This window comes from Nomascus leucogenys, chromosome 14, assembly GCF_006542625.1.
Source record: "Nomascus leucogenys isolate Asia chromosome 14, Asia_NLE_v1, whole genome shotgun sequence".
Lineage (NCBI taxonomy): Eukaryota > Metazoa > Chordata > Mammalia > Primates > Hylobatidae > Nomascus > Nomascus leucogenys.
In genome coordinates, this window is record NC_044394.1 from 34,102,127 (window position 1) to 34,128,739 (window position 26,613).

At 40.6% G+C, this 26,613-nt stretch overlaps 1 protein-coding gene across 1 annotated transcript in view; it reads right to left on the bottom strand.

Moving 5' to 3' along the window:
* GFPT1 (glutamine--fructose-6-phosphate transaminase 1) overlaps positions 1-26,613 on the bottom strand; it is a 65,238-nt gene that overhangs the window by 24,154 nt on the left and 14,471 nt on the right. Inside the window, exons 3-10 of the mRNA XM_003262496.4 lie at positions 24,221-24,328; positions 17,765-17,890; positions 13,120-13,178; positions 12,181-12,315; positions 10,330-10,391; positions 8,364-8,443; positions 3,659-3,764; positions 1,753-1,916 (exon numbers count right to left, since the gene is read on the bottom strand). Of these exons, the coding sequence (XP_003262544.1) occupies positions 1,753-1,916; positions 3,659-3,764; positions 8,364-8,443; positions 10,330-10,391; positions 12,181-12,315; positions 13,120-13,178; positions 17,765-17,890; positions 24,221-24,328 (840 nt within the window). The remainder of the gene's footprint in view (positions 1-1,752; positions 1,917-3,658; positions 3,765-8,363; positions 8,444-10,329; positions 10,392-12,180; positions 12,316-13,119; positions 13,179-17,764; positions 17,891-24,220; positions 24,329-26,613) is intronic.

Consider the following 26,613-nt stretch of genomic DNA (forward strand, 5'->3'; position numbering starts at 1 on the left):
TTGTATTTTTAGTAGAGACAGGGTTTCACCATACTGACCAGGCTGGTCTCAAACTCCTGACCTCATGATCCAACCACCTCGGCCTCCCAAAGTGCTGGGATTACAGGCGTGAGCCACCGCACTCGGTCAAATGGGACAAGCTTTAAGTTTTGGAGTACGACCTACATTCAAACTGTAGTTCTTTACTATCTAAGCTGGGGAAATTATTAATCTATAAAATAAGAGACCAATTTCTTCACAGTATGGATTGTAATATGGATTAATAAAGCAAGAAATCTGACATATATATATATATGTAAAGTTATGCAATAAATGTTATTTCTTATTTTTACTTTTTTTTTTTTTGAGACAGGGTCTTTGTCACCCAGACTGAAGTGATCACCGCAAGATCACCACTCGCTGCAGCCTCGATCTCCTGGGCTCAAGCAATTCTCACACCTCAGCCACCTGCGTAGCTGAGACTACAGGCACACACTACCATGCCCAGCTCATAGTTTTGTTTTGTTTGAGACAGAGTCTCACTCTGTCACCCACGCTGGAGTGCAGGGGCATGATCTCACCTCACTGCAACCTCTGCCTCCCGGGTTCAAGCGATTCTCCCACCTCAGCCTCCCCAGTCAGAGACTACAGGTAGGTGCCACCATGCCCATAATTTTCTTTGCACTTTTAGTAGAAACAGGGTTTTGCTATGTTGCTGAGGCTGGTCTTGAACTCCTGAGCTCTGGCAATCTGCCTGCTTCAGCCTCCCAAAGTGCTAGGATTACAGGTGTGAGCCACTGCACCTGGCCTTTTTTTTTTAGTTTGTAGTAGAGACAAGATCTCACTATGTTGCCCAGGCTTTTCTCAAACTCCTGAGCTCAAGTGATCCTCCTACCTTGGCCTCCCTAAGTGTTGAGATTACAGGCATGTGGCATGAGCCACCGTGCCTGGCCAATGTTAGTTTTTATTCCTACCACAATCCCATCAGAAAGGAATAAAATAATCCAAATCATAATAATTATAATAGTTAACAGAAGCAAATATTACATACGACTAAGTGTGTCAGACACTGTTTTAAGGACTTTATATATAGTAGCTTCTTTTTTTTTTGAGACAGAGTTTCACTCTTGTTGCCCAGGCTGGAGTGCAATGGCACAATCTCGGCTCACTGAAACCACCTCCCGGATTCAAGGCATTCTCCTGCCTCAGCCTCCCGAGTAGCTGGGATTACAGGCATGCGCCACCACACCCGGCTAATTTTGTATTTTTTAGTAGAGTCGGGGTTTCTCCATGTTGGCAAGGTCAAACTCTCCACCTTAGGTGATCTGCCTGCCTCGGCCTCCCAAAGTGCTAAGATTACAGGTGTGAGCCACCGCACCCAGCCATATAGTAGCTTCTTAATCCTCAAAACAACCTTAATGAGGCAGGCTCTATTATCCTCATGTTATATATAAGAAAACTAAAGCACAAAGAGAATAAAAAGGAACAGAACATGAACTATTTTTATGTTTATAAAGTATCTTTAAAGTATCAAGTGTTAATAATCTTTTTTATAATGTTAGAAATAACAAATCATTAATTAGTTTGAAGACGATTGTAAAAACAGCAGATAATTTCTCTAAAGAATCATCCCTTTTCCTAGCGTTGTCCCTTCACTAATCATGTGGAAGATTGCACTCATCATTCATTATTAGATTCAATATGCTAGGAAAGGAAGTAGAATATATTCTTTCCATTAAGGACAGCAAGCTATAACATGACAAAAACTTTCACCCTTCATGATCTGCTGGAGTTCCATCTGGAGTGTTTGCACAGCTCGTCCAGGGTGATCTCCTGCAGTTCGTTTAATTCGATGGATAGAAAGACGTCCATCCACTACTGCTGCAACATCATCATCTTCTAGAAAGATGACGCGATTGGTGTGTTCTATGACAGCACTATAAAGTTTTCAAGGAGATATTACAATCAATAACCAAGGATCATTATTACAAATGAAACTATCATTTGGATACAAGAAGCAAATTTCAATATAAACTCTATCACTCTGCAGTATCTCGGAGAATTTTCTGGTTATTAATGCCAACCCCTTCAGCAAAGTATGGGGAAGGTGGTCATTGTGGACAAAAAATAAAAGGATCTCTGCATAGCAATCTAAACCAAATAGATTAGATCAGAAAGCATGGTTGTTTCTTCCTCATTCTATCCATTACCAAGTCCTGAAATCTTAACTTCCAAATATTCTCAAAGTTTCTACGTCCACCACCAGACAAATTCAAGCTCCCATCAGCTCCTTGGCTGGACTACTGCAGCAATCTCCCAATTAGTCCACCCACTTTCTGATCTCTCGCCATCCATTCTCCATTTCTGCCAAAATTGATATCAAAAGGCAAAAACTCTAATAAAGATTTCTCCTTCACTCAACAAACCACCTGACAGCTTCCCTTTGGCTCTTAGAGAGACAACAAAGTGCCTTACCGTAATCCCTATACCTCCTTCTCCAGATTCATCTCCCACCAAGCTTCCTCTCACTCTCGCTATTCTGGCCACACTCATAGCCATCCTAAACTCTCACAGGCTGAGCCATTTGCAAAGAATGAATGATCCTCCCTGTACCTCTTAACCTAATTAACTCCTAATCTCTCCTTAACTCTCAGTTCAAACATCATTCCCTTAAAGAAATTTACCCACCGAGGGTAAATCACTCTGTTACTAGCATTCTGCAGCTCTTGTCACAGTTGGAATTCTACACTTGTGTGATCATTGTTTAAAATTTGCCTCCTCACTAAGGAAGAGCTCCTAAGGAAAAGTAATATTTTCATTTTTACTCACCATTATCTCCTGAGGCTAGCATATGACTTCACTCAGTGTTCAATATGAATGTATAAATGAATGAGAAAAGGCTGATACGTTTCTGTAATTCCAGGGTATTTAAGCCATAACTGTCAACTGTGTAATCTTACACATCTTAGCCCTGACTACACACCTCACACACCTGTAAAAACATTATAGAGTAAAGCTTGTTTTCCCACTGAGATAATATATTCCCTGATATCCTAAATGGCATTATTTTCTTATTTTTATTATTTTTCTCTTATTTTCAGGTACAGTGGATGACTCAAATCCTTGTTTGCAATTTCGGTGATTTTATTTTATCCTCATTACTATTTCATTTATAAATGCATGTAAACATCCCTCTGCATTTTCTCTCAAAATATCTTAGTCTACTACTATCCCTTCATAAAAGTGATTATGCTGCAAATTAATTCTAAGTGTAAAAGATGAGTATCTACATTACACTAAAACTACAATAGTTTAGCAACTATGCTATAACTATTGGGATACTAACTAAGCCATTTTACTCTTCAATCTAGAATCTCCTCCCTTCAAAACCTGGATAAGGCTCCTGAAATAAGAAGGAAAAAAATGCAAGAGCTCTAAAATAAATACACTGGAACAAGTCTCAAGCAGTATATATGTTCTTGGTAAACTGACCTACATACTTTGAAATGACAGAAAAAGTGTCCTTATAGCCCCATCTCCAAAATGGTCACCTGTATTTATTTAATTAAAAAAGTTCTCTCACAGAGCACAACTAGACTGATACACAATGACTTCTTGGGTTTCCTGCAGAACGAAAAGTTTTACTAAAAATCTCTTTGAATCAACTAAGGAAGCTCACCTTGCATCAGAAGCAAAGTAATACTCCACTGCTTTTTCTTCCACTGGGAAAAGGCAGGTTGTGCTGTCCACACGAGAGAGATTGCAGCTTCCTTTCTTGTCTTTGCCTAAAGCATATAGTTAACATGAATTGGCAAACATATAGAAAATCATGTCCAATGTAGAAATATGCGTAATTTTCTACAAAATCAAGAAAAAATCATAGCAACACAAAACAATTTTAGCAAATTTAAAAAGCCAAGTAGATCACCGTATTTCCATGCAATAAGCCAATAAGAACAGACAAAAAGTGTACAGTAAAGTAGCAACTGTCAAAGAGTGCGTGGCAGGTAAAAGTACATTATATGTTTTTTTAATATAATATTTATTTTCCAGGTAAAAGACAAGTAATTCCTTAATATTAACTGCTTTTTTAATCAAAAATATGTATAAATTAATTTTAACTTTATACAAAATTTAATGATCTTAACACATAAAAGTTTGTGTACCTATAATTATCACAAAATTACATTTAAAATATCAAAATTGTGCAATGAAAAATAAAATGAACATAGTGGCTCACGCCTGTAATCCCAGCACTTTGGAAGGCCGAGGCAGGTGAATCACTTGAGGTCAGGAGTTCAAGACCAGCCTGGCCAAGATGGTGAAACCCCATCTCTACTAAAAATACAAAAATTGGCCAGACGTGGTGGCAGACGCCTATAATCCCAGCTACTTGGGAGGCTTAGGCAGAAGAATCACTTGAACCCAGGAAGCGGAGGTTGCAGTGAGCCAAGATCACACGCCATTGTACTCCAGCCTGGGCAACAGAGCAAAAACTCTGTCTCAAAAAAAAAAAAAGAAAAAGAAAAAGACAACGAAGGCTAGTGGCAAATTAATTTTTACTGTATCATAACAAAACCTCACTAGATTTTAGCAGCAAGTCAGCATAATAAATCAAGTTGCAGTCTACACTAATTCTGATTTTAAAACAAAACAGATGCATATCACTCTCTAATCATGGTATATCATATGTGGCACCCACTGTTAGAGACAAAATTTATAAACCAAGAAACTCTCCTTTCTTCAACTTGGGTTTTCTTACACTTCCTTTAAGTCAGGATAAAGTAGGGTCTTTTTGCAAACCTAATATCCTTTTAATTCTTGTATTTCAGAATTACGACACCTCTACTTAATTTGTCAAGACATTAATATTAATTTTTTCATCAAAACTGGAATACTGAAGTTTTATAAATTGGCCTAACATAGGAAAAAAATCTATTAGTTGAAGACTACATAAATGTCCTAGAGACAAAAATGCACCTTTCTCCAAGGCCAGGACATAACAAAACTTAGAACTATGGACACAATAGCCAGAGAACATCACAAGTATACTTATAAAAACTGCTATTTCATCTATCCTCTTAAAATGCACATACAAAGACAGACTTGATAATAATTATTAGAAATGTACATTCAAATGTGCTAATTATCCTGAGCTGATCATTACACACTGTACACATGTATTGAAACATACACCACATAAATATATAATTATATATCTATTAAAAATAAAAGCTGAAAAAAGTATATTCAAAGTTTTCCACCATCTGTGATTATGTGATGTTTTAGTGATGAAAACAAAGTAACTTTTCCCATTCATATTTAACAGCAAAGATGCCAAACTGAAAAATAAATGTAAGATGACATCCAAGAAAAAGTAACATTATAGAAAAATAACATATTAGTGTTTGCCAGGGGCTGGGAATGAGACAAGGGTTGATGACAGAAGACAAGTTGAGGGAACTTATTGAGTGATGAAATTGTTCTGTATCTTGACTGTGGTGGTAGTTATGCAATTTCGCATCTGACAAAACTGATGAAAAAGACTAAATATTACTATATGTTAAAAAACAGAGGCCAGGCGCAGTGGCTCATGCCTGTAATCCCAGCGCTTTGGGAGGCCAAGGCGGGCAGATCACTTGAGGTCAGGAGTTCAAGACCAGCCTGGCCAACATGGTGAAACCTCATCTCTACTAAAAACACAAAAAATTAGCTGAGAGTGGTAGAGTGTGCCTGTAGTCTCAGCTATTCCGGAGGCTGAGGTGGGAGAATCGCTTGAACCTGGGAGGTGGAGGTTGCAGTGAGGTGAGACTGTGCTATTGCACTCCAGCCTGGGTGACAGAGCAAGACTTTGTCTCAAAAACAAAAACAAAAAAGTGAATTTAAAAACACATAAAGAGAGCTCAGCATTTAAAAAAAATGAATGCGACCAGGTGTGGTGGCTCAGGCCTGTAATCCCAGCACTTTGGGAGGCCGGGGTAGGCAGATCATGAGGTCAGGAGTTCGAGACCAGCCTGACCAACATGGTCAAACCCCATCTCTACTAAAAATAGAAAAATTTGTTGGGCATGGTGGCACGTGCCTGTAATCCCAGCTACTCAGGAGGCTGAGGTGAGAGAATCGCTTGAACCCAGGAGGCTGAGGTTGCAGCGAGCCGAGATCACGCTACTGCACTCCAGCCTGAGCAACAGAGCGAGACTTCGTCTCAAAAAAAAAAACAAAAAACCAACTACCTTTGCTTATAAAATGTCCTAATAGGCATGAGTTTCACTGTTTTTTCTCCAAATATTGATAATTTCATTCTTCAAATAACAAAGTATATTTAGTTAAAATATGTAAAAAAATTTGAGGCTGGGCACAGCGGCTCATGCCTGTAATCCTAGCACTTTGGGAGGCCGAGGTGGGCGGATCACCTGAGGTCAGGAGTTCAAGACTAGCCCAGCCAAAATGGCAAAAGCCCATCTCTATTAAAAATACAAAAGCTGGCCGGGTGCGGTGGCTCACGCTTGTAATCCCAGCACTTTGGGAGGCCGAGGTGGGCGAATCACGAGGTCAGGAGATCGAGACCACAGTGAAACCCCGTCTCTACTAAAAATACAAAAAATTAGCCAGGCGTGGTGGCGGGCGCCTGTAGTCCCAGCTACTCGGAGAAGCTGAGGCAGGAGAATGGCGTGAACCCGGGAGGCGGAGCTTGCAGTGAGCCGAGATCGCGCCACTGGACTCTAGCCTGGGTGACAGAGCGAGACTCCATCTCAAAAAAAAAAAAAAAATACAAAAGTTAGCCAGGCGTGGTGGTGTGCACCGGTACTCCCAGCTACTCTGGAGGCTGAGGCATGAGACTCGCTTGAACCCGGGAGGTGCAGGATGCAGTGAGCCAAGATCATGCCACTGCATTCCAGCCCGGGCAACAGAGTGAGACTGTTTCAAAAAATAAATAAGTAAGGTAAAAAAATTTGAGATATCAATGTCTGTTTAAATGAAAAGAACACTTCTGGGCTGGGCACAGTGGCTCACACTTGTGATCTCAGCACTTTGGGAGGCTGAGGTGGGTGGATCACTTGACCCCAGGAGTTCAAGAGCAGCCTGGGCAATATAGCAAGACTCCATTTGTGCAAAAAACTTAAAGTTAGCTGGGAGCCAGGCACAGTGGCTCATTCCTGTAATCCCTGTAATTTGGGAGGTTGAGGTGGGAGGATCCCTTGAGCCCAAGAGTTTGAGACCAGCCTGGCCAACATAGCAAGACCTCCTTTTTACAAATTAAAAAATTGGCTGGGGGCGGTGGCACGTGCCTGTGGTCCCAGCTACTCAAGAGGCTGAGGTGGGAGAATCACTTGAGCCTAGGCAGCCAAGCCTGAAGTGAGCCATGAGGAAGCCACTGCACTCCAGCCTGGCTGAGAGAGCAAAACCCTGTCTAAAAATAAGAATTAGCTGGGCGTGATGGCACACACTTGTAGTACTAGCTATTTGAGAGGCTGAGGCAAGAGGATCCACCTGAGCCCAAGAGTTCGAAATTGCAGTGAGGTATGACCACACCACTGCACTGCACTCCAGCCTGGGCAACAGAGCAAGACCCTGTCTACCCCTGCCACTCTATAAAAAAAGTAATATGGAAAGTTACATCGAAGTAAATAAATAAGAAAAACAAAAAATAAACTTTACACATAAACAATATAAAAGAAAAATCACTACAAATTCAAATAAAGCTAATAGAGACAGCAAATGTAAATCCAACAGTAATATGTCATGCATAAAATGAAGACCATTTAAACGTATTTCAGTTAAAAGTTAGGCTTAAATGATTCAAATAACTACCACTTAGTCAATCTATAATAACCTAGCACACAACGCTCTTTTCCTAATCTAAGCATATATCCTACATGATTTTAAAACAAAGGGAAAAATAATTTACAATTTCAACTATTTTCTGAAATTTCAGAAATTTTAATGAAATTATTAAAAGCACTTTCTAAATGCCAAAAGCAGACACGCAAAATATACTCTGCAAATTAGAAAAATGTCAAAATATGCTTCCCCACAAAATAAGCACATTTTTAGAGGCCCAGCACATTCATTCACTCCAAGAACAAAAGAATTAGTAAAGAATAAACAAAAGAGGATAAGATCCTCCCCATCCATGCAGAGTGCATTTCCCACCTCTTTCTCCCTGTGATCCCCACCGTGTGAATTTTGATCCAATCTGAGTCCTAGCTAAGGATACACAACAGAAAAAAATTCTAATCATCAGAGAACTCACAAAAACAAATCTTTTTCATGTCTAGACAGAACTATATATACATGTGCATCTGACCAAAGAGGCATTTATTCCAACTTAAGGAAAATAATTCTTCATATCTATTGCACTGCATTTGTAGAGGTAATTTTACCTGTTCTGTAGAGTATAGGAATGTGATCAGTAGAAAGTTTATGTTCACTCCGTACACCAATCAATAGAGGGCTACCTCGCCTGTAAATTCCAAGAGCAGTTAGAATTAAACCATTTTTATAAATAATGGACTGACATAAAATTTAATGGGCCAATACTCTCCAAATGTTTAAATTATCGCCCCAAGCTCAACTTCAGATATAAGAACTAGATAAAAAGAATTTTTTAAAAAAATCTGTATTGGGCCAGGTGCAATGGCTCACACCTGTAATACCAGCACTTCAGGAGGCCTAGGCAGGCAGATCACTTGAGCCCAGGAGTTCAAGACTACTCTGGGAAACATGGCAAAACCCCGTCTCCAAATTAGCCAGGCGTGATGGCACGTGCCTATAGTCTCAGCTACTCAGGAGGCTGAGTTAGGAGGATTGCTTGAGCCTGGGAGGTGGAGGTTGCAGTGAGCCAAGATCGCGCCACTGCACTCCAGCCTGGATGACAGAACAAGCTCCTATATCCAAAAAATTCTCTATCAGGGGTCAGCAAACTGACCTGCAGCCCCAGGGTTTATTTTTATAAATAAACGGTTTTTGTTTATTTGTTTGTTTTTTGACAACGGCCTTGCTCTGTCTCCCAGGCTAGAGTGCAGTGGCACAATCACAGCTCACTGCAGCCTTGACCTCCTGGCCTCAAGTGATCCCCTTGCCTCAGCCTCCTGAGTAGCTGGGACTACAGGCATGCACCACCACACCCAGCTAAATTTTTTATTTTTTATAGAGACGGGGTTTTGTCATGTTGCCCAGGCTGGTCTGGAACTCCTGGGGTCAAGCAATCCACCCACCTCAGACTCCCAAAGTGCTGGGATTATAGGCATGGGTCACCATGCCCAGCCTAATACAGGTTTTTGGGGTTTTTTTTAATTATTTCTTTTCTTAATTGACAAATAAAAATTGTATTTTGGAACATACCCATGCCCATTCTTTTACTTATTTTCTGTAGCTGCTTTCACACTACAACTGCAAAGTTGAGTAGTTGCTACAGAAGCTACATGGTCCAGAAAGCCTAAAATAGTTACTATCTGGCCCACTCCAGAAAAGTTTGCCAACACCTGTTCTGTAACAATGTATTTTAATTTTTTTCCTTTGTAATGTTAAATGGAACCTTCCTTTCAATTGTGCACAGAATGCCAATATATGAACATGTAGCACCTTCTCCTTAGTCACCCTGTTTTCAGATTAAAAAATCTCTCTCTCTTACCATAGTATCTTAGGGCACCTCACTTAGGACTTCATGATCAGGCCTAAATATCCTAGCAAGAAGTAGTGATGGTAAAATTATCTAGGAATCTGTCTAGAATATATGTTTCAAAAAATACAGAGAAAGCTAATATTTTAACTTTATTAGATAATATTCAATATTGGTGCGCCCAACAAAGACAAAAGGCCAATTAAATGCCAAAATATATTTGCTTTTTTTTTTTTCTTTATTCAGACGGAGTCTCGCTCTATAGGCCAGGCTGGAGTGAAGTGGCGCGATCTCAGCTCACTGAAAACTCTTGCCTCCTGGGTTCAAGGGATTCTCCTGCCTCAGCCTCCCGAGTAGCTGGGATTACAGGCATGTGCTACCACACCCGGCTAATTTTTGTATACTTAGTAGAGACGGGGTTTCGCCATGTTGGCCTGGCTGGTCTCAAACTCCTGACCTCAGATGAACCACCTGCCTCAACCTCCCAAAATGCTAGGATTACAGGTGTGAGCCATAGCACCCAGCCTGTATTTGCTTTCTTCAGGGATTCTGTTAAATGGAAGAGTGGTAAACAAAAGACAAGAAGGAGCATGTGAAAATATGCTCACATGAATATATCTAATAAAGGGCAGAGCCTTTATAATAAAGGGTCATGTATAGTCTACGAAGAATAAACATGTAACTCAAATATGTTGAAATACATTAGTCATTGTTAGAGTTGTATGTACCTTGTGCCAACTGCTTGCCCAGGAAAATGAACACTTTTAAATACGAGTGCAAAAGCACCTTCCTATGGAGGGAAAAAAATGCATTAGCAATATTTACTATCATCAATTATCAAGTCAGAAATGCCTAGAACATACTGGCTTCAGCACAGAAATTTTTTGTTCACACAAATGCTCTTTTGTACCAGTTTATAAACAAGTCTAAAGTTTAAGTAAACACTTACTCCTAAGCTTTGGTGTATCCAAGACCCACATTTTTTTTTTTCTTTTTTTTGTGATGGAGTCTTACTCTGTCACCAGGCTGGGGTACAGTGGCACGATCTCAGCTCACCATAACCCCCGACTCCCTGGTTCAAGTGATTCTCCTGCCTCAGCCTCCCGAGTAGCTGGGATTACAGGCACGCATCACCACGCCCAGCTAATTTTTGTATTTTTAATAGAGACAGGGTTTCATCATGTTGGCCAGGATGGTCTCGATCTCTTGACCTCATGATCTGCCCACCTCGGCCTCCCAAAGTGCTGGGATTACAAGCGTGAGCCACCACGCCCAGCCAAGACCCACTTTTTTAACCAAACCTACACTCAAAATATGCTCAATAGATAACAACTCCAAAAATAGATCACTTAAAAAGTCATCCTTTGTACAGGCTATGAACACTTCTCAACCTATATATCCTATCTCCATCATCTACCTATCTATATCGTCAAAATACTATGAATTATCAGGAGAACAACAGAATTAGAAAAGTTCCTAAGATCAAAATCCAAAACCTATTCTCTGCCCTAGTAATTGTACACCACTGTTAACTTCCACTCTTTCTGACCTTGATATTAGAGATATAAATATATACAATTATTAACATGCACACCATACAACTCCATCAACCCGAATCCTCAGGGACAGGGCTTACAGGAATCAAGAACAGATAAAAGAGTAACATGAAGTAGGAGAGGGAAGAACCACCTTGGAACACAAACTGGATTATACAATGAATAAAAGGCAAAGCCTATTAGAAACAAGAAAAGGCTGGGAAGGCACACCACTCCACTCTGCCTTGGGTAAAGGGAAGGAATAGGCTTCTACATTCTCCATCTTCCTGCTTCCTCTTTTTGCTACAGATATAAGATTTGGGTACAGGTGGGAGAGAAGTGAGAGCTGGACCATATTTGGGAAGTAAAGGACTTTTAAGTGGGAAAGCTAGAGTTATGAGTGGGGAAGGGAGATGTAGGTATCACTATGGATTTGGACATTTGTAGATCTTTGATGTCTTTAATCTTTAATTAGGAATGTTGGATGGAATCAAAAAGAATACTGCTTTTCTCATGGGCTTTGAAATGCTTTTCTATAGAAGTTCAGAGCCAAGGAAAAGTCCCCAAAAGGAAAAATAAGTAGTTGACTTTGTTAGCTCAGAGACAAGCAGGCATTATCCCAGAATATAAACTGTGGTAGCTCTGAAGCTGCTATTGTGCTAAGTTATTGGTTGAGAAGAACACTCGGACGAGCAAGAAGCAAGGGAATAACTAATCCTCCATTGTGTGTACTGTGTACATGTCCACGTGTGGTGCGTATGGATGTGTGCATATATGCATAGTTTTTAGACACACTTTGATTTTGGATTATTTTTAATTTTCATGACAATAAACCAGAATGAAGTAAAGTAAAATTTTAAGTGGAGGGTGGGGGGGAATCAATAAATCAGTTTCTCAAAATTATTCAACTTGAATAGTTATATGAGAAATAAAAGCCAAAAATACTCAAAAAAATAGCACAGTTCCTGCTTATCACACTTAATTTCCAAAAAGTCTCTCGGAATTAATGTTGGCATAATTATCTTTAAAAGTGTGGCTTAATACCAATTGTTGGATAACTCTCTCCACCAAGGTAGTAAAGCTGGTATCTTGACTTTCCCGATTGTCATACATATACTTAACAAGCTTGGCAATTGTCTCTGTGTCTGTTTCAGATTCGAAGTCATAGCCTTTGCTTTCCTGTAAGTAGAAAGAAAAAAAAAACACAATTAAAGAAATATTAATGATAAAAAAAACCTTTTCTACAGAATTGTTCCATCAAAAATGCCATTAATTTCTAATATTCTTTGAACACCATATCCCATTATTCAAAATTAAAGTCACCATCTAATTAGAGTGACTCCAAAACAGTGTGGTACTCTGTGTAACTGAACATACACTTAACTTACTGTCTAATAAATAGCCATTAGCTGTAAGTGGCTATTTCAATTTAATTAAAATTAAATAAAATTTAAAATTCAGTTCCTCAGTCATACTAGCTCAACAACCACATATGGACAGTGGCTACTATACTGAATAGCCCAGATACACTGTCTTCCAACACTGGAGAAAGTTCAATTGAACAGCCCTAAGAAAGCACTCATGCAGGTCAGCATTATGACCACTACTATACAGTATATAGCTATTTAGGACATAAAACTTTCATTTAATTTGTCCTGATTCTTCTCGTATTAATATATCCTAGGAACTTTAAAGCATGACAGTCTCTCAGAATGCAAAAAATGTCTCCATGAAATTTCAATTTTATTTGAGCCTTTTGTCATGTATATTACAGTCAAATACTAATCGTTTCCTTTTCATATTAAAAAACAGAATTGTTCCACTGTTAGCAAAGAAAAGTCCAATAAATCACCATGCACTTGGAATTGTCCAAGAAATTACTTGATGACACATATATGGTGTCGCACATCCCAACAACCAACCCCAATGCTCTCGCTAGAAGTATTCTCAAAGACTGGGGTCTTTTGAGGTCACCTTACTTACCAAAAACTTTTTCAAGTCTTTGTAGTTGGTGATGATTCCATTGTGAATAACGACAAATTCTGAAAGAGGTAAAAGTGTTGAAGACAAAAAAGTCAGAAGTCTGATAAACTGCACTCCTGTCTGGGCAACAGAGTGAGACTCTGTCTCAAAATAGCAGTAAAATAGCTATTACTGTAACTGGATTTTTCTCAAGTCAAAAATTTGTAACATGCTATACTATTTATGTTATTTGTAACATAATTACATCTACTTCTCATTACCAGATTATCATCAGGTAGATCAGCAGCATTGTTTATGTGGCATAGCTGAAGCACACAGTGCAGGGGAGGTGGGTACAGTGGGGAAATAAACAGGAAGTCTAGAGATAACAATTTCAGTTGTGGCTAAACTAGTAATCAAATGTTACCATGTGAAAGGAGCAAGTTTATTGGGTCTGTTGCCTCATTTGCAAAACGAGAGAGCTGAACTAAGTATTATTCTTATTTCTCTGTTCATTCATTCTTCAGTATACGTTTAAAGAGAAGTCCTTTCAAACTAAAACAATAATCTGATTTACACTAAATGAGTTTAAGAACTAGAACTAAGGAATTTGCTAAGAAAAACCAATCAGTTCTATAGTTAAATTTACTTGTTTGAGATCCAGATAAGTCATAGAATGTCAGAAAAATAAATGTTAAAATATCATTCCAAGAGAAGATAGACATGATCTTGGGATAATTTTCATCTTTTTTAACTAACTTTGAAAACTGTAAGAACAGATAATCAAGAGTTGACAATATCATTATCTGTAGCGACTGCTGGTACATAAAAACTACCAATCCAGCTGAGTGCGGTGGCTCATGCCTGTAATCCCAGCACTTTGAGAGGCCAAGATGGGCGGACCACCTGAGGTCAGGAGTTTGAGACCATCCTGGTCAACATGGCGAAACCCTGTCTCTACTAAAAATACAAAAAATTAGCCAGGCGTGGTGGCACGTGCCTGTAAACCCAGCTACTCGGGAGGCTGAGGCAGGAGAATCGCTTGAATCTGGGAGGCAGAGGTTGCAGTGAGCCGAGATCCCATCACTGCACTCCTGCCTGGGCAACAGAGTGAGACTCTGTCTCAAAAAAAAAAAAAAAAAAACCAAAAAAATCCTAACAATCCTGGATTTATTATTCAGAGTTCATTTCAGTTAGGAGAAAAATTACTGCTGAATTAAATTTTATATTAAATTATCAAAACATTCTTTTTTTTTTTTTGGAGGCACAATGTTGCTCTGTCACCAAGCTAGAGTGCAGTGGCTCAATCATGACTCACTGCAGCCTTAAATTCCTGGGCTCAGGTGATTCTTCCACATCAGCCTTCCAAGCAGGTGAGATTACAGCTGCTTACACCACACTCAACTAATTTTTTTATTTTTCTGTAGAGAGAGTCTCACTATGTTGCCCAGGCTAGTCTCCTGAGCTGAGGCAATCCTCCCACTTCATCCTTCCAGTGTCTTGAGATTACAGGCATGAGCCACTATGCCAGGCCAAAATGTTCTTTCTTTTTTGAGACAAAGTCTTGCTCTGTCACCCAGACTGGAGTGAAGTGGCACAATCTCGGCTCACTGCAGCCTCCACCTCTCAGGTTCAAGCGATTCTCCTGGCTCAGCCTCTCAAGTAGCTGGGATTACAGGTGCATGCCACCATGCCCAGCTAATTTTTGTATTTTTAATAGAGACGGGGTTTTGCCATGTTGGTCAGGCTGGTCTCGGACTCCTAATTTCAGGTGACCCACCTGCCTTGGCCTCCCGAAGTGCTAGGATTACAGGCATGAGTCACTACACCCGGACCCCTACAATGTTCTTAATATACATAAAGATCTGATACTTTGGCTGACAGTAATTAGAAACCAAATAATAAACATTTTCACTAGATTTTTGAGAGATGATAGCAACCACAAAAATAAATTTATAAAAAAAACCTGCCAGGTGTGGTGGCTCATGCCTGTAATCTCAGCATTCTGGGGGGCTGAGACAGACGGATCACCTGAGCTCAAGAGTTCAAGACCAGCCTAGCCAACATGGTGAAACCTTGTCTCTACTAAAAATACAAAAAATTGCCAGGTGTGGTGTCAGGCGCCTGTAATCCTAGCTACTTGGGAGGCTAGAGGCAGAAGAATCGTTGAATCTGGGAGGCAGAGGTTGCAGTGAGCGGAAAGCCTGCCATTGCACTCCAGCCTCGGCGAAAGAGCAAGATTCCGTCTCAAAAAAAAAAAAAAAAAACTTAATGCTAGAACAAAAAGATTAATAAATAGCTAATTTAAAGGTCTTAACTTAAAGCCAAATTCTCAAAACATCATCTAGATGTAAGTTTTCGGGAATCTTTCATAAAGGCCTTGTCAGTGTCAAAAATCTAAATTATTGCTAGCATTATGATCAAATTCAATAGTAATTATTGAAGCACAAGGAGCCTAAATAGGCAGCTTCTGAATTAAACTAAAAATCAGAAAGGGCTGGGTGCAGCGGTTCATGCCTGTAATCTCAGCATTCTGGGAGGCTGAGGTGGGAAGATTACTTGAGTCCAGGAATTTGTAACCAGTCTGGGCAACAAAGCAAGACCCCTATCTCTACAAAAATAAAATAAATTAGCTGAGTGTGGTGGTGCAAGCCTGTAATCCTAGCTACTCAGGAGGCTGAGGCAGGAAGATCACTTGTGCCCAAGAATTTGAGGTTAGTTACAGTGAGCTATGATCCCACCACTGTACCCAGCCTGGGTGGAGGAGTGAGACCCTGTCTCTAAAATGAAAGGAAAAAAAAATGGGGAGGGATAAATACACACATACACACTTTTGTATGTATTCTGTATTTGCTTATTTTTTTAAAATCAAAGAACAGACTCAATAATTGGTGAATGTTATCTACAAGAGGAATAAGAAGAAACAGAAGAGTCTAGACTTGTTGAGACAGTCTCACTCTGTCACCCAGGCTGAAGTGCAACAGAGCAATCATGGCTCACTGCAGCCTCAACCCCCAGGTTCAGGTGATCCTCCTGCCTGAGCCTCCCAAGTAGCTGGGACTATGGGCGCACGCCACCATCAAGCTAATTTTTGTATTTTCTGTAGGCACAGGGTTTTGCCATGTTGCTCATGCTGGTCTCAAACTCCTGGGCTCAGGCAATCCCTCCATCTCAGCCTTTCAAAGTGCTGGGTAGACTTCTTTTAATATGTCTTGTTTTAAAGATGTGACTTCAGAATTATGTAAATATTTTAAATAATTATAAATAACATTTATTTTTAAAGAATATCAATCCTTAAAAATAAAAAATAGGGCCGGGCGCGGTGGCTCACGCTTGTAATCCCAGCACTTTGGGAGGCCGAGGCGGGTGGATCATGAGGTCAGGAGATCGAGACCACGGTGAAACCCCGTCTCTACTAAAAATACAAAAAATTAGCCGGGCGTGGTGGCGGGCGCCTGTAGTCCCAGCTACTCGGAGAGGCTGAGGCAGGAGAATGGCGTGAACCCGGGAGGCGGAGCTTGCAGTGAACCGAGATCGCGCCACTGCACTCCAGCCTGGGTGAGAGAGCGAGACTCCGTCTCAAAAAAAAATAAAAAATAAAAAATAAAAAAATAAAAAATAAAAAATAGGCCGGGTGCGGTGGCTCACACCTGTAATCCCAGCACTTCAGGAGGCTGAGGTGGGCAGATTACAAGGTCAGGAGATCGAGACTATCCTGGCTAATACAGTGAAACGCCGTCTCCACCAAAAATACAAAAAATTAACCAGGTGTAGTGGCACACCCCTGTAGTCCCAGCTACTTGGGAGGCTGAGGCAGGAGAACTGCTTGAACCCAGAAGGTGGAAGTTGCAGTGAGCCGATATCGCACCACTGCACTCCAGCCTGGGCGACAGAGTGAGACTCCATCTCAAAAAATAATAATAAAAATAAAAAAAATTTGTTTAAACGTATTAAAGTAACACATATCCAGCCAGTAGCACAACTGCATGGAGAAAGACTATTCCAAGTAACTCTAAAACACAGTAATTTGATTATATATTTCTAGAGAGACATGCCCTAAGGACAAAACCGGTAACAAAAGTTCTCAGGCAGGAGCAGTGGCTCATGCCTGTAATCCAAGCACTTTGGGAGGCCGAGACGGGAGGATCACTTGAGGTCAGGAGTTCAAGACCAGCCTGGTCAACACAGTGAAACCCCGTCTCTACTAAAAATACAAAAATTAGCCAGGCATGGTGGACAGACAGGGTCTCATTCTGTTGTCCAGGTTAGAGGGCAATGGCGTGAGGTGTGAACACGGCTCACTGCAGCCTCTACCTCCTGGGCTTAAATGATCCTCCCACCTCAGTCTCCCAAGTAGCTGGGACTACAGGCATGTACCACCACGCCTAACTTATTTTTTTATTTTTTGTAGAGACAGGGTCTCACTATGTTGCCAGGGATGATCGTGAACTACTGGACTCAAGCAGTCCTCCCAACTCAGGCTCCCAAAGTGCTGGGATTACAAGCATGAGCCAGCACTCTCAGCTCTGTATACTGTCTACTACTTCTGAATGTTTGAAATTTTCCAGATAAAAATAATTAAAATAATGAAAATCTAAGAGCCTTCATTCTGCCCCCATTATTAGGCTTCCACAATCATTCCAAAGCACAAAAAATCTTTCCATACCATTATTTTTATCAGAGCGTTGGGGGTGGCTATTGACAGGACTGGGTTCTCCATGTGTTGCCCAACGGGTATGAGCTATTCCAAGGTGTACATCAAATTCTATATCCAAATCCATATCTTGTTGCTCTGAAGAATATGAAAAGTTTCAGTATTAAATCATGCTGCAGAGATAATGCTGTAAGCTATGTTTAAATATAATGATTACTATGCTGCTCTCTTGGAATATATAATCACTGAAACTAAAGATCAGGCATATTCAAAATAGTGATTAAAAGACTTAGGAGGCCAGGTGCAGTGGCTCACGCCTGTAATCCCAGCACTGTGGGAGGCCGAGGCAGGTGGATCACCTGAGGTCAGGAGTTCAAGACCAGTCTGGCCAACATGGGGAAACCCCATCTCTACTAAAAATACAAAAATTGGCCAGGCATGGTGGCATGCGCCTGTAGTGCTGGCTACTCTAGAGGCAGAGGCAGGATAATCGCTTGAACCCAGGAGGCGGAGGTTGCAGTGAGCTGAGATCACGCCACTGTACTCCAGCCTGGGCAACACAGCGAGACTCCATCTCAAAAAAAAAAAAAAAAAAAAAGACTTAGGAACGCATTGTAGGTCTGTATCAAGACATCTCATATACCCAGTAAATTTACACACCTACTATATACTCACAAAAATTAAAAATAAAGATAAATAAAGACGTAGGAGTTTATGCAACTGAAATATTGAAGGCAAATGGTTTCAATAACAACCAAAAAACTAATACAGAGTTAAAGCAAAAATGACAAAATTTTAATAACGGATAAAGTTAGGTGAAGTATATATAGGTAATAATGTACTATTCTTTCAAGCTTCCTGGAGATATGAACACTCAAGAGTTAAGGACAAAAACAATTAATGTAATTTTTTAAATCTATATTTAATTCTTGCCTTAAAAAATCATTATCAATTAAACATGTAAAAATAAATTCATTTTCCCAATGACACACGACCTTATGACTGCAATTTCTTTCATCTCTGGTGAGTGTACACACATCTCACAATATAAACTGCACTTACGGAGTGCCTCCAAAATCAAATAGGTATTTGAGAACAGAGCAATGCTATGAAAGTATGGGGCTACTGGGAAATCGGCATAGGCCGATGTTCCTTTATCTTGAAAAGTAGCTGATCCGGCCAGGTACGGTGGCTCATGCCCGTAATCCCAGCACTTTGGGAGGTCGAGGAGGGCAGGACACAAGGTCAGGAGTTCGAGACCAGCCTTACCAACATGGTGAAACCCCGTCTCTACTAAAACTACAAAAATTAGCCAGGTGTGGTGGCACACACCTGTAATCCCAGCTACTCGGGAGGTTGAGGCAGGAGAATTGCTTGAACCCAGGAGGTAGAGGTTACAGTAAGCCAAGATCACACCACTGCACTCCAGCCTGGGTGACAGAGCGAGACTCCCTTTCAAAAAAAAAAAGTAGCTGATTCTTAATTTATTTTTCATATAAGCTATCTTTTCTTGGGGCATCTTAAAAAAAAATGGACAGCTCCAGTTATTAACTAGTAATGTTCTTAATTTCCTAAATATAAAATTCATTTGGCTAAGAACCCAGATAACAAAGTTTATCAGAGTTAGGTCTAAATTAAGAGCAAACTGGCCAGGCGCCATGGCTCATGCCTGTAATCCCAGCGCTTTGGGAGGCTGAGGCAGGTGGATCTCCTGAGGTCAGAAGTTCAAGACCAGCCTGGCCAACATGGTGAAACCCTGTCTCTACTAAAAAAATCAGCTGGGCGTGGTAACACACGCCTGTAATCCCAGCTACTCAGGAGGCTGAGGTAGGAGAATCAGTTGAACTCAGGAAGGGGAAGCTGCAGTGAGCCGAGATCGTGCCACTGCCCTCCAGCCTGGGCAAAAGAGCAAGACTCCGTCTCAAAAATAAATAAATAAATAAATAAATAAAACCACAATGGTATATTCTGTTGCACTATTACATTTATGATATGTTGTCAACCTAGCTTCCACTAGAATTTGAAAGGCTAGAAAAACAGCAGCCTACCTTATTATTTTTGAATCCTAAGCACTGAAAGGTATACATGGCAGACACATTTTTGTTGGATGGCTCAATCTATCAATGAATAAAATCAGGCATCTATTCTTTCCTAGCTTAACTGTGTTCTGAATAATTAAGGCAACCTGATAAATGACCTCAAGAAAAGTACCATTTACCATTATTCAACAGGCTAATGCAAGAAATGAAAACATCTCTTTGACTACTTTTTTTATTTTTTTTTTTGAAACAGAGTTTTGCTCTCATGCCCAAGCTGGAGTGAGTGCAATGGTGCAGTCTTGGCTGACTGCAACCTCTGTCTCCCAGGTTCAAGCAATTCTCCTGCCTCAGCCTCCTGAGTAGCTGGGATTACATGCACGCACCACCATGCCCAGCTACTTTTTTTGTATTTTTAGTACAGACAGGGTTTCACCATGTTGACCAGGCTGGTCTCAAACTCCTGACCTCAGGTGATCCGCCCACCTCAGCCTCCCAAAGTGCTGGGATTACAGGCGTGAGCCACCACATCCGACCTCTTTGACTACTTTTTTAAGCTAACTATAATTAAAGCAGTATCTCCTTGCACATGCTGGCAAGCAATGTTGGAGAAAGTCACAAGATTCTATATATTGAATCCATTTCAAATTCATGATAATTACCACACCTTTATTTCACTGTTGCCGTAGGAACATTACCGAATGTCTAGTAAAAAAAAAACTATTGCTATAACAATAAGCACATTTCTCACAATAAATATTTCATGTCATATAAATTAATCATGACTTTGAATCCTTGACTCTTCCTTATTGTCTGTTACCCATTTTAAAGTCCTTTGCTGAATCTTAAGTCTAGATAACCCCCACACTCAGTTTCTCTTCTCCCATCTACTGCCAAGCAATACTGAAGAAAGTCAGAAAATTCTGTAAATTAAGACCCTTTCAAATTCACATACCTATTTCACTTGCTACTTAAGAAACATGTATCCAAGTTCCTTATTCATTAAACTGATAGCTCAATCCAGTTCCCTGACAGCTCATCATCATCTTTTCTATTCTCCGTAAAGCTCAATCCTACCTGCAATCCCTCAATTTCCACTTTACTCAGCTTTTGTCCTCTCACCTGGTAATTATCTGCTTTAAGTTTGTCTTTTATCTTTGATTCCTTAAAGGCTAACTCCTTGCCTGTGCCTTGATCTTCTTGGGCCGTAGTGCTTCAATAATTTCCTTATTTGCATCCTCTATCTTACCCTACCTCTACTCCCATGGCTCCTTGCCCTCTGCCTGCCTTTTCTCAGATGTCATCTCCCTTTTTGAAAAAAATACTTCAAACATATTTAAATTTGCTGGGAATAATGAACACCCAACTACCCATACTCAGAGTTAATAAAACATCTAGTCATCTGTGCTTTACATATTTTTTAAGATCTAAAATGTAAAAAATCAATGTGGTACATGGAAACTTGAAATAAATAAATGTAAAAAATGCAGTTGATACCTCCTTTATTTCCCCATCCCATTCACTTCCTCCTCAGAACATTCTCAAGTTGACAGTCTTACTATTCATGCCTTTTAAACTATGATTATGTTAACATGAGACCATAAATGATAGTACCGTTTTGTGTTTTTAAATGTCCTATACTTTACATACCAGGAACTATCTATGTTCCCATATGCAGAACCAGATTCAGTACACTTCTTTCAAAAGCTACATATGGTCATTCACTATCATATACAACTTATTTGTTGTTGTTGTTGTTGTTTTGTGGAGACGGAGTCTCACTCTGTCACCCAGGCTAGATTACAGTGGCATGATCTCAGCTCACTGCAACCTCCGCCTCCTGGATTCAAGTGATTCTCCTGCCTCAGCCTTCCGAGTAGCTGGAACTACAGGCGCACGCTGCCACACCCGGCTAATTTTTTGTATTTTAGTAGAGATGGGGTTTCACCATGTTGCCCAGGCTGGTCTAAAACTCCAGAGCTCAGGCAATCCGCCCACCTCCGCCTCCCAAAGCGCAAGGATTATAGGCGTGAGCCACCACGCCCGGCACGCACAACTTATTGTATCATCCCATTTCCTTATTTATAGACATTTAGTCTGTTTCTAAATTTTGCAACAATGAATCTTGTTGTCACGTCACCTTGTTCACTGTGTTTCCTTCAAGTATATATCAAGAGTGGAAGTGCTTAGTCTCAGGGTATAGGCATTTCCCATGTAGATATGGCCAGATTGCTCTTTAAAGTGATTTACCAGTTACAAATTCACCAGCAATATCTGCAAGTTTCCATTTGTAGATAATAAATTCAATCAATACTTATTTTGCATGTATTATAGGGTAAGATTAGCTAGGGGTTGGTCAGGCGCAGTGGCTCAAGCCTGTAATTCTAGCACTTTGGGAGGTCAAAGAGGGTGGATCACCTGAGGTCAGGAGTTCAAGACCAGCCTGGCCAACATGGCAAAACCCCGTCTCTACTAAAAATACAAAAATTAGCCAGGTGTGGTGGCTCACACCTGTAATCCCAGCACTTTGGGAGGCCAAGGTGGGTGGATCACGAACGAGGTCAGGAGATCGAGACCATCCTGGCTAACATGGTGAAACCCCATCTCTACTAAAAATAAAAAAAATTAGCCGGGCGTGGTGGCGGGCGCCTGTGGTCCCAGCTACTCGGGAGGCTGAGGCAGGAGAACGGCGTGAACCAGGAAGCAGAGGTTGCAGTGAACCGAGATTGTGTCACTACACTCCAGCCTGTGCAACAGACCAAGAGTCCATCTTAAAAAAAAAAAAAAAGAAATTAGCTATGAGTAAAGTAGACACTCAAATAACTACACTTCAAAAACAAACCAGTTGGCCAGGCACAGTGGCTAATGCCTGTAATCCCACTACTTTGGGAGGCTGAGGCGGGCGAATCACTTGAGGTCAGGAGTTCAAAACCAGCCTGGCCAATATGGTGAAACCCCATCTCTACCAAAAATACAAAAATTAGCCGGGCATGGTGGCACATGTCTGGTAATCCCAGCTACTCGGGAGTCTGAAACAGGAGAATTGCTTGAACCTGGAAGGCAGAAGTTGCAGTGAACCAAGATTGCGCCATTGCACTCCAGCCTGGGCATTACAGCGAGACTCCATCTGGGGAAAAATAAAATAAAATAAAATAAAATTTAAAAAAATAATAAAAAAAAAGTTTACCACGAAGAGGCATGTTTCAATATGTTGACATTGAAAAATGGTGATTCTGTTCACAATCTGCCTTTCTAGCCTCCCATATTTGTCTACCAATACTGTAAATAAAAAGGACTACTATCATTCCATCAACAAGCCTGCCATTACTATTCTTATCTTGCTATGCTATTTACTTAGAAGGTCCTCCCTTCACATCTTCACTGACCAAATATAATCAGTACCCATTCCCTATGTATTCCCAGTCTCGTCAACTTGTGGGAACTCTCCCTTGAATCTCACAGCAATGTCTGTTCTCTCCTACAGAACTCACTATAATCAGCCTGGTATACAGGATGCAGAACACACAGTAGATATTTATACTACTGTTTTTGAAGTGTAGTTATTTGGGTGTCTGCTTTACCCCTAGATAATCTTACACTACAATACAGGCAAAATAAGTATTGATTTAATTTGTTAAACAAGTACTACAAAGCTAAATGTATGGCTTATGTGGGAAAAAAAAAAAAAGACAAAAATCCATCATTTTCCTCTACCTGTACTCTTTCATAATGATTATGATAGCATTCATATGAGTAGGTACATAAAATACTTGCGGTTTCCTGGGTTTTGTGGAGAATTTTAAAAATATTTTTTCAATCAATCTACTTCAAAGGTTGCTTTGTTTTCAAGTTTCTTGTGAAAAAATAAAATGTGTAAGAATAATGTTATGATCTAAATACTGAGAAGTAAATCCTCTTTGATGCGGCATACATCTCTGACAACTCCTTGTGCCAGAGAAGACAACTGTGAGGGAAAACATGATACTTACCAGATTATATCAGACCTACTCAAAGGTGCAACGTCAAAATTGACTACATCCAAGCTAGGCATTTAGTCCAAAGTGAAGACAATTAGCAAGTGAAGACACATGTATAAGGGCATCACTAAAAATACCTTTTGTCCTATGAAAAGCTCTTCCTCAGGAATGGTGGCTCTGAAGATATTTCATTTAATATTCAGAGCTTGCGCTGAAGGTAATATACCTAACTAATTTCCTTCCCTAGTTGCAATGATTATTTTTCAGGCTCAGGCACATTTTAAAACTAGTCCAGACAGTAACAAAACTACTTTTCTTTCCTCCCTTCAATGTTACAGACCATTATCATTAAAATGGGTCCCAAAATATGGGGGGAGGGAGTAACTCAGTGGAGAATGGGGAGGGGAAAAGGAAGAGAAGGGGAAGGGAGACAAAAATCAAATTAAGTACGTTACTGTGAACTTCTTCATCCAGCGCCTTAACTTTTCCTTTCTTCTTAATAAGCTGGATTTTGCAGGCATTGGCTTCCCAATCTTTATCATTGCCTCCATCAAATCCCACACCTAAACCATCATGAGGTAAAAAAGCAAGATTTAGAAACTAGCTACTGATAAAATTATTAATGTGAGGCAAAATTTTTAATTAAAAAATATATTCTCATCTAATTAATTCACTAATTTATTAATTCAGTATCTACTGAAAACCTATTGTGTGTCAAGAACCAGGATAGCTGCTAGACACAAAAACAAAAATAACTCCATTCCTGTCCTCAAATTTCTAAGTCTATCGAGAAGACAGACAAGGAAAAAATAATTCAGCCTGATTATGAATTATAATAAAAATACTACAGGTTGCAATTGGGATACAATGGAGAAATGCAAAAGATGGGCACCCACCTCAGAAGGTAGCTAAGGAAGGAAGGTCATAGAATATATCTCTTAAGAGTCTCCTTAAGTTGCTAAGGAATTTGAAAAAGCTACCCTGAAGATACTGGGAAAACACTGTCCTTTAAGCAGAGAAGTGATTCAGCAAAAATGTTTAGCAAACCCCTTCTAGAAACAGTGTAGGGAAAGAACTGGAGGGAGAGAAATGGAAGGAAGAAACCAGCTGTCAAAAGCTACAGCTACAGCAAAGCAAAAATGAAGAGGACCTGAACTAAACAGTGGTAATGCAGACAGAGATAAATGATATTGAAAAGCGGAACTGACTGAATGTAAGTGAGAAAGCAGGAGAAGTCTGGAATACCTCAAAGGACTTGTTGAATGGCTTGAAGGACTTGTTGAATGATTCTCAATAAAAGGGACATAGAAAAACAGAGTGGGCATGCCTGTAATCCCAGCTACTTGGGAGGCTGAGGCAGGAGAATGGCTTGAACCCGAGAGGCGGAGGTTGCAGTCAGCTGAGATTGCGCCATTGCACTCCAGCCTGGGCAACAGAGTGAGACTCATCTCAAAAACAAACAAACAAAAAACAGAGTGGGGAGTGGGGTGAGGACTGCAATGTATTCAGCTTATTTTTCTTTTCTTTCTTTTTTTTTTTCGAGACAGGGTCTTGCTCTGTCGCCCAGGATGGAGGGCAGTGGCACAATCTCGGCTCCCTGCAACCTCTGCCTCCCAGGTTCAGCAATTCTCCTGCCTCAGCCTCCCAAGTAGCTGGGATTACAGGTGCACGCCACAATGCGTGGCTAATTTTTTTTTTTTTTTTTTTTTAGTAGAGACAGGGTTTCACCAGGTTGGTTAGGCTGGTCTTGAACTCCTTACCTCAAGTGATCCATCCACCTGGGCCTCCCAAAGTGCTGGGATTATAGGCGTGAGTCACCACGCCCAGCCTCAGTTTAATTTTTGAACATGCAAAGTTTAAAATATCATGGTCTATCTAGGAAGAAACTTGTAGAAGGCCTAGAATACAGCTTGGGAGATAAATCTGGATTAGAAGAAATACATCTGGATTAGAAGTCACCAACATACACACACAAAAAATTAAAATTAAAAATAAAAGTATCGGCCAGGCGCAGTGGCTCACGCCTGTAATCCCAGCACTTTGGGAGGCCAAGGTGGGCAGATCACGAGGTCAGGAGATTGAGACCATCCTGGCTAACGTGGTGAAACCCCGTCTCTACTAAAAATACAAAAAATTAGCCAGGAGTGGTGGCGGGCACCTGTTGTCCCAGCTACTCGGGAGGCTGAGGCAGGAGAATGGCGTGAACCCAGGAGGCGGAGCTTGCAGTGAGCCGAGATCGTGCCACTGCACTCCAGCCTGGGCGACAGAGTGAGACTCCATCTCAACAAAATAAAAATAAAAAACAAGACGAAAACAAAGAAGTTACCAATATAAATTAATAGAAGGTTGATGGGCCGAGCACGGCGGCTCACGCCTGTAATCCCAGCACTTTGGGAGGCCGAGGCGGGCAGATCACAAGGTCAGGAGATCGAGACCATCCTGGCCAACATGGTGAAACCCCGTATCTATTAAAAATACAAAAATTAGCTGGGTGTGGTGGCAGGCGCCTGTAATCCCAGCTACTCAGGAGGGTGAGGCAAGAGAATTGCTTGAACAGGAGAATTGCTTGAACTCAGGAGGTGGAGGTTGCAGTGAGCCAAGACCATGCCACTGCACTCCAGCCTTGTGATAGAGTGAGACTCCGTCTCAAAAAAAAAAAAAAAGATTGATGAAGTCAGAGCTCACCCATGAAGACACCAACTAAGAGAAGTGGGCCTAGAAAAGAATCTTGGCTGGGTGCAGTGGCTCACACCTATAATCCTAGCACTTTGGGAGGCCAGGGCAGGTGGATCTCCTGAGGTCAGGAATTCAAGACCAGCCTAGGCAACATGGTGAAACTCCATCTCTA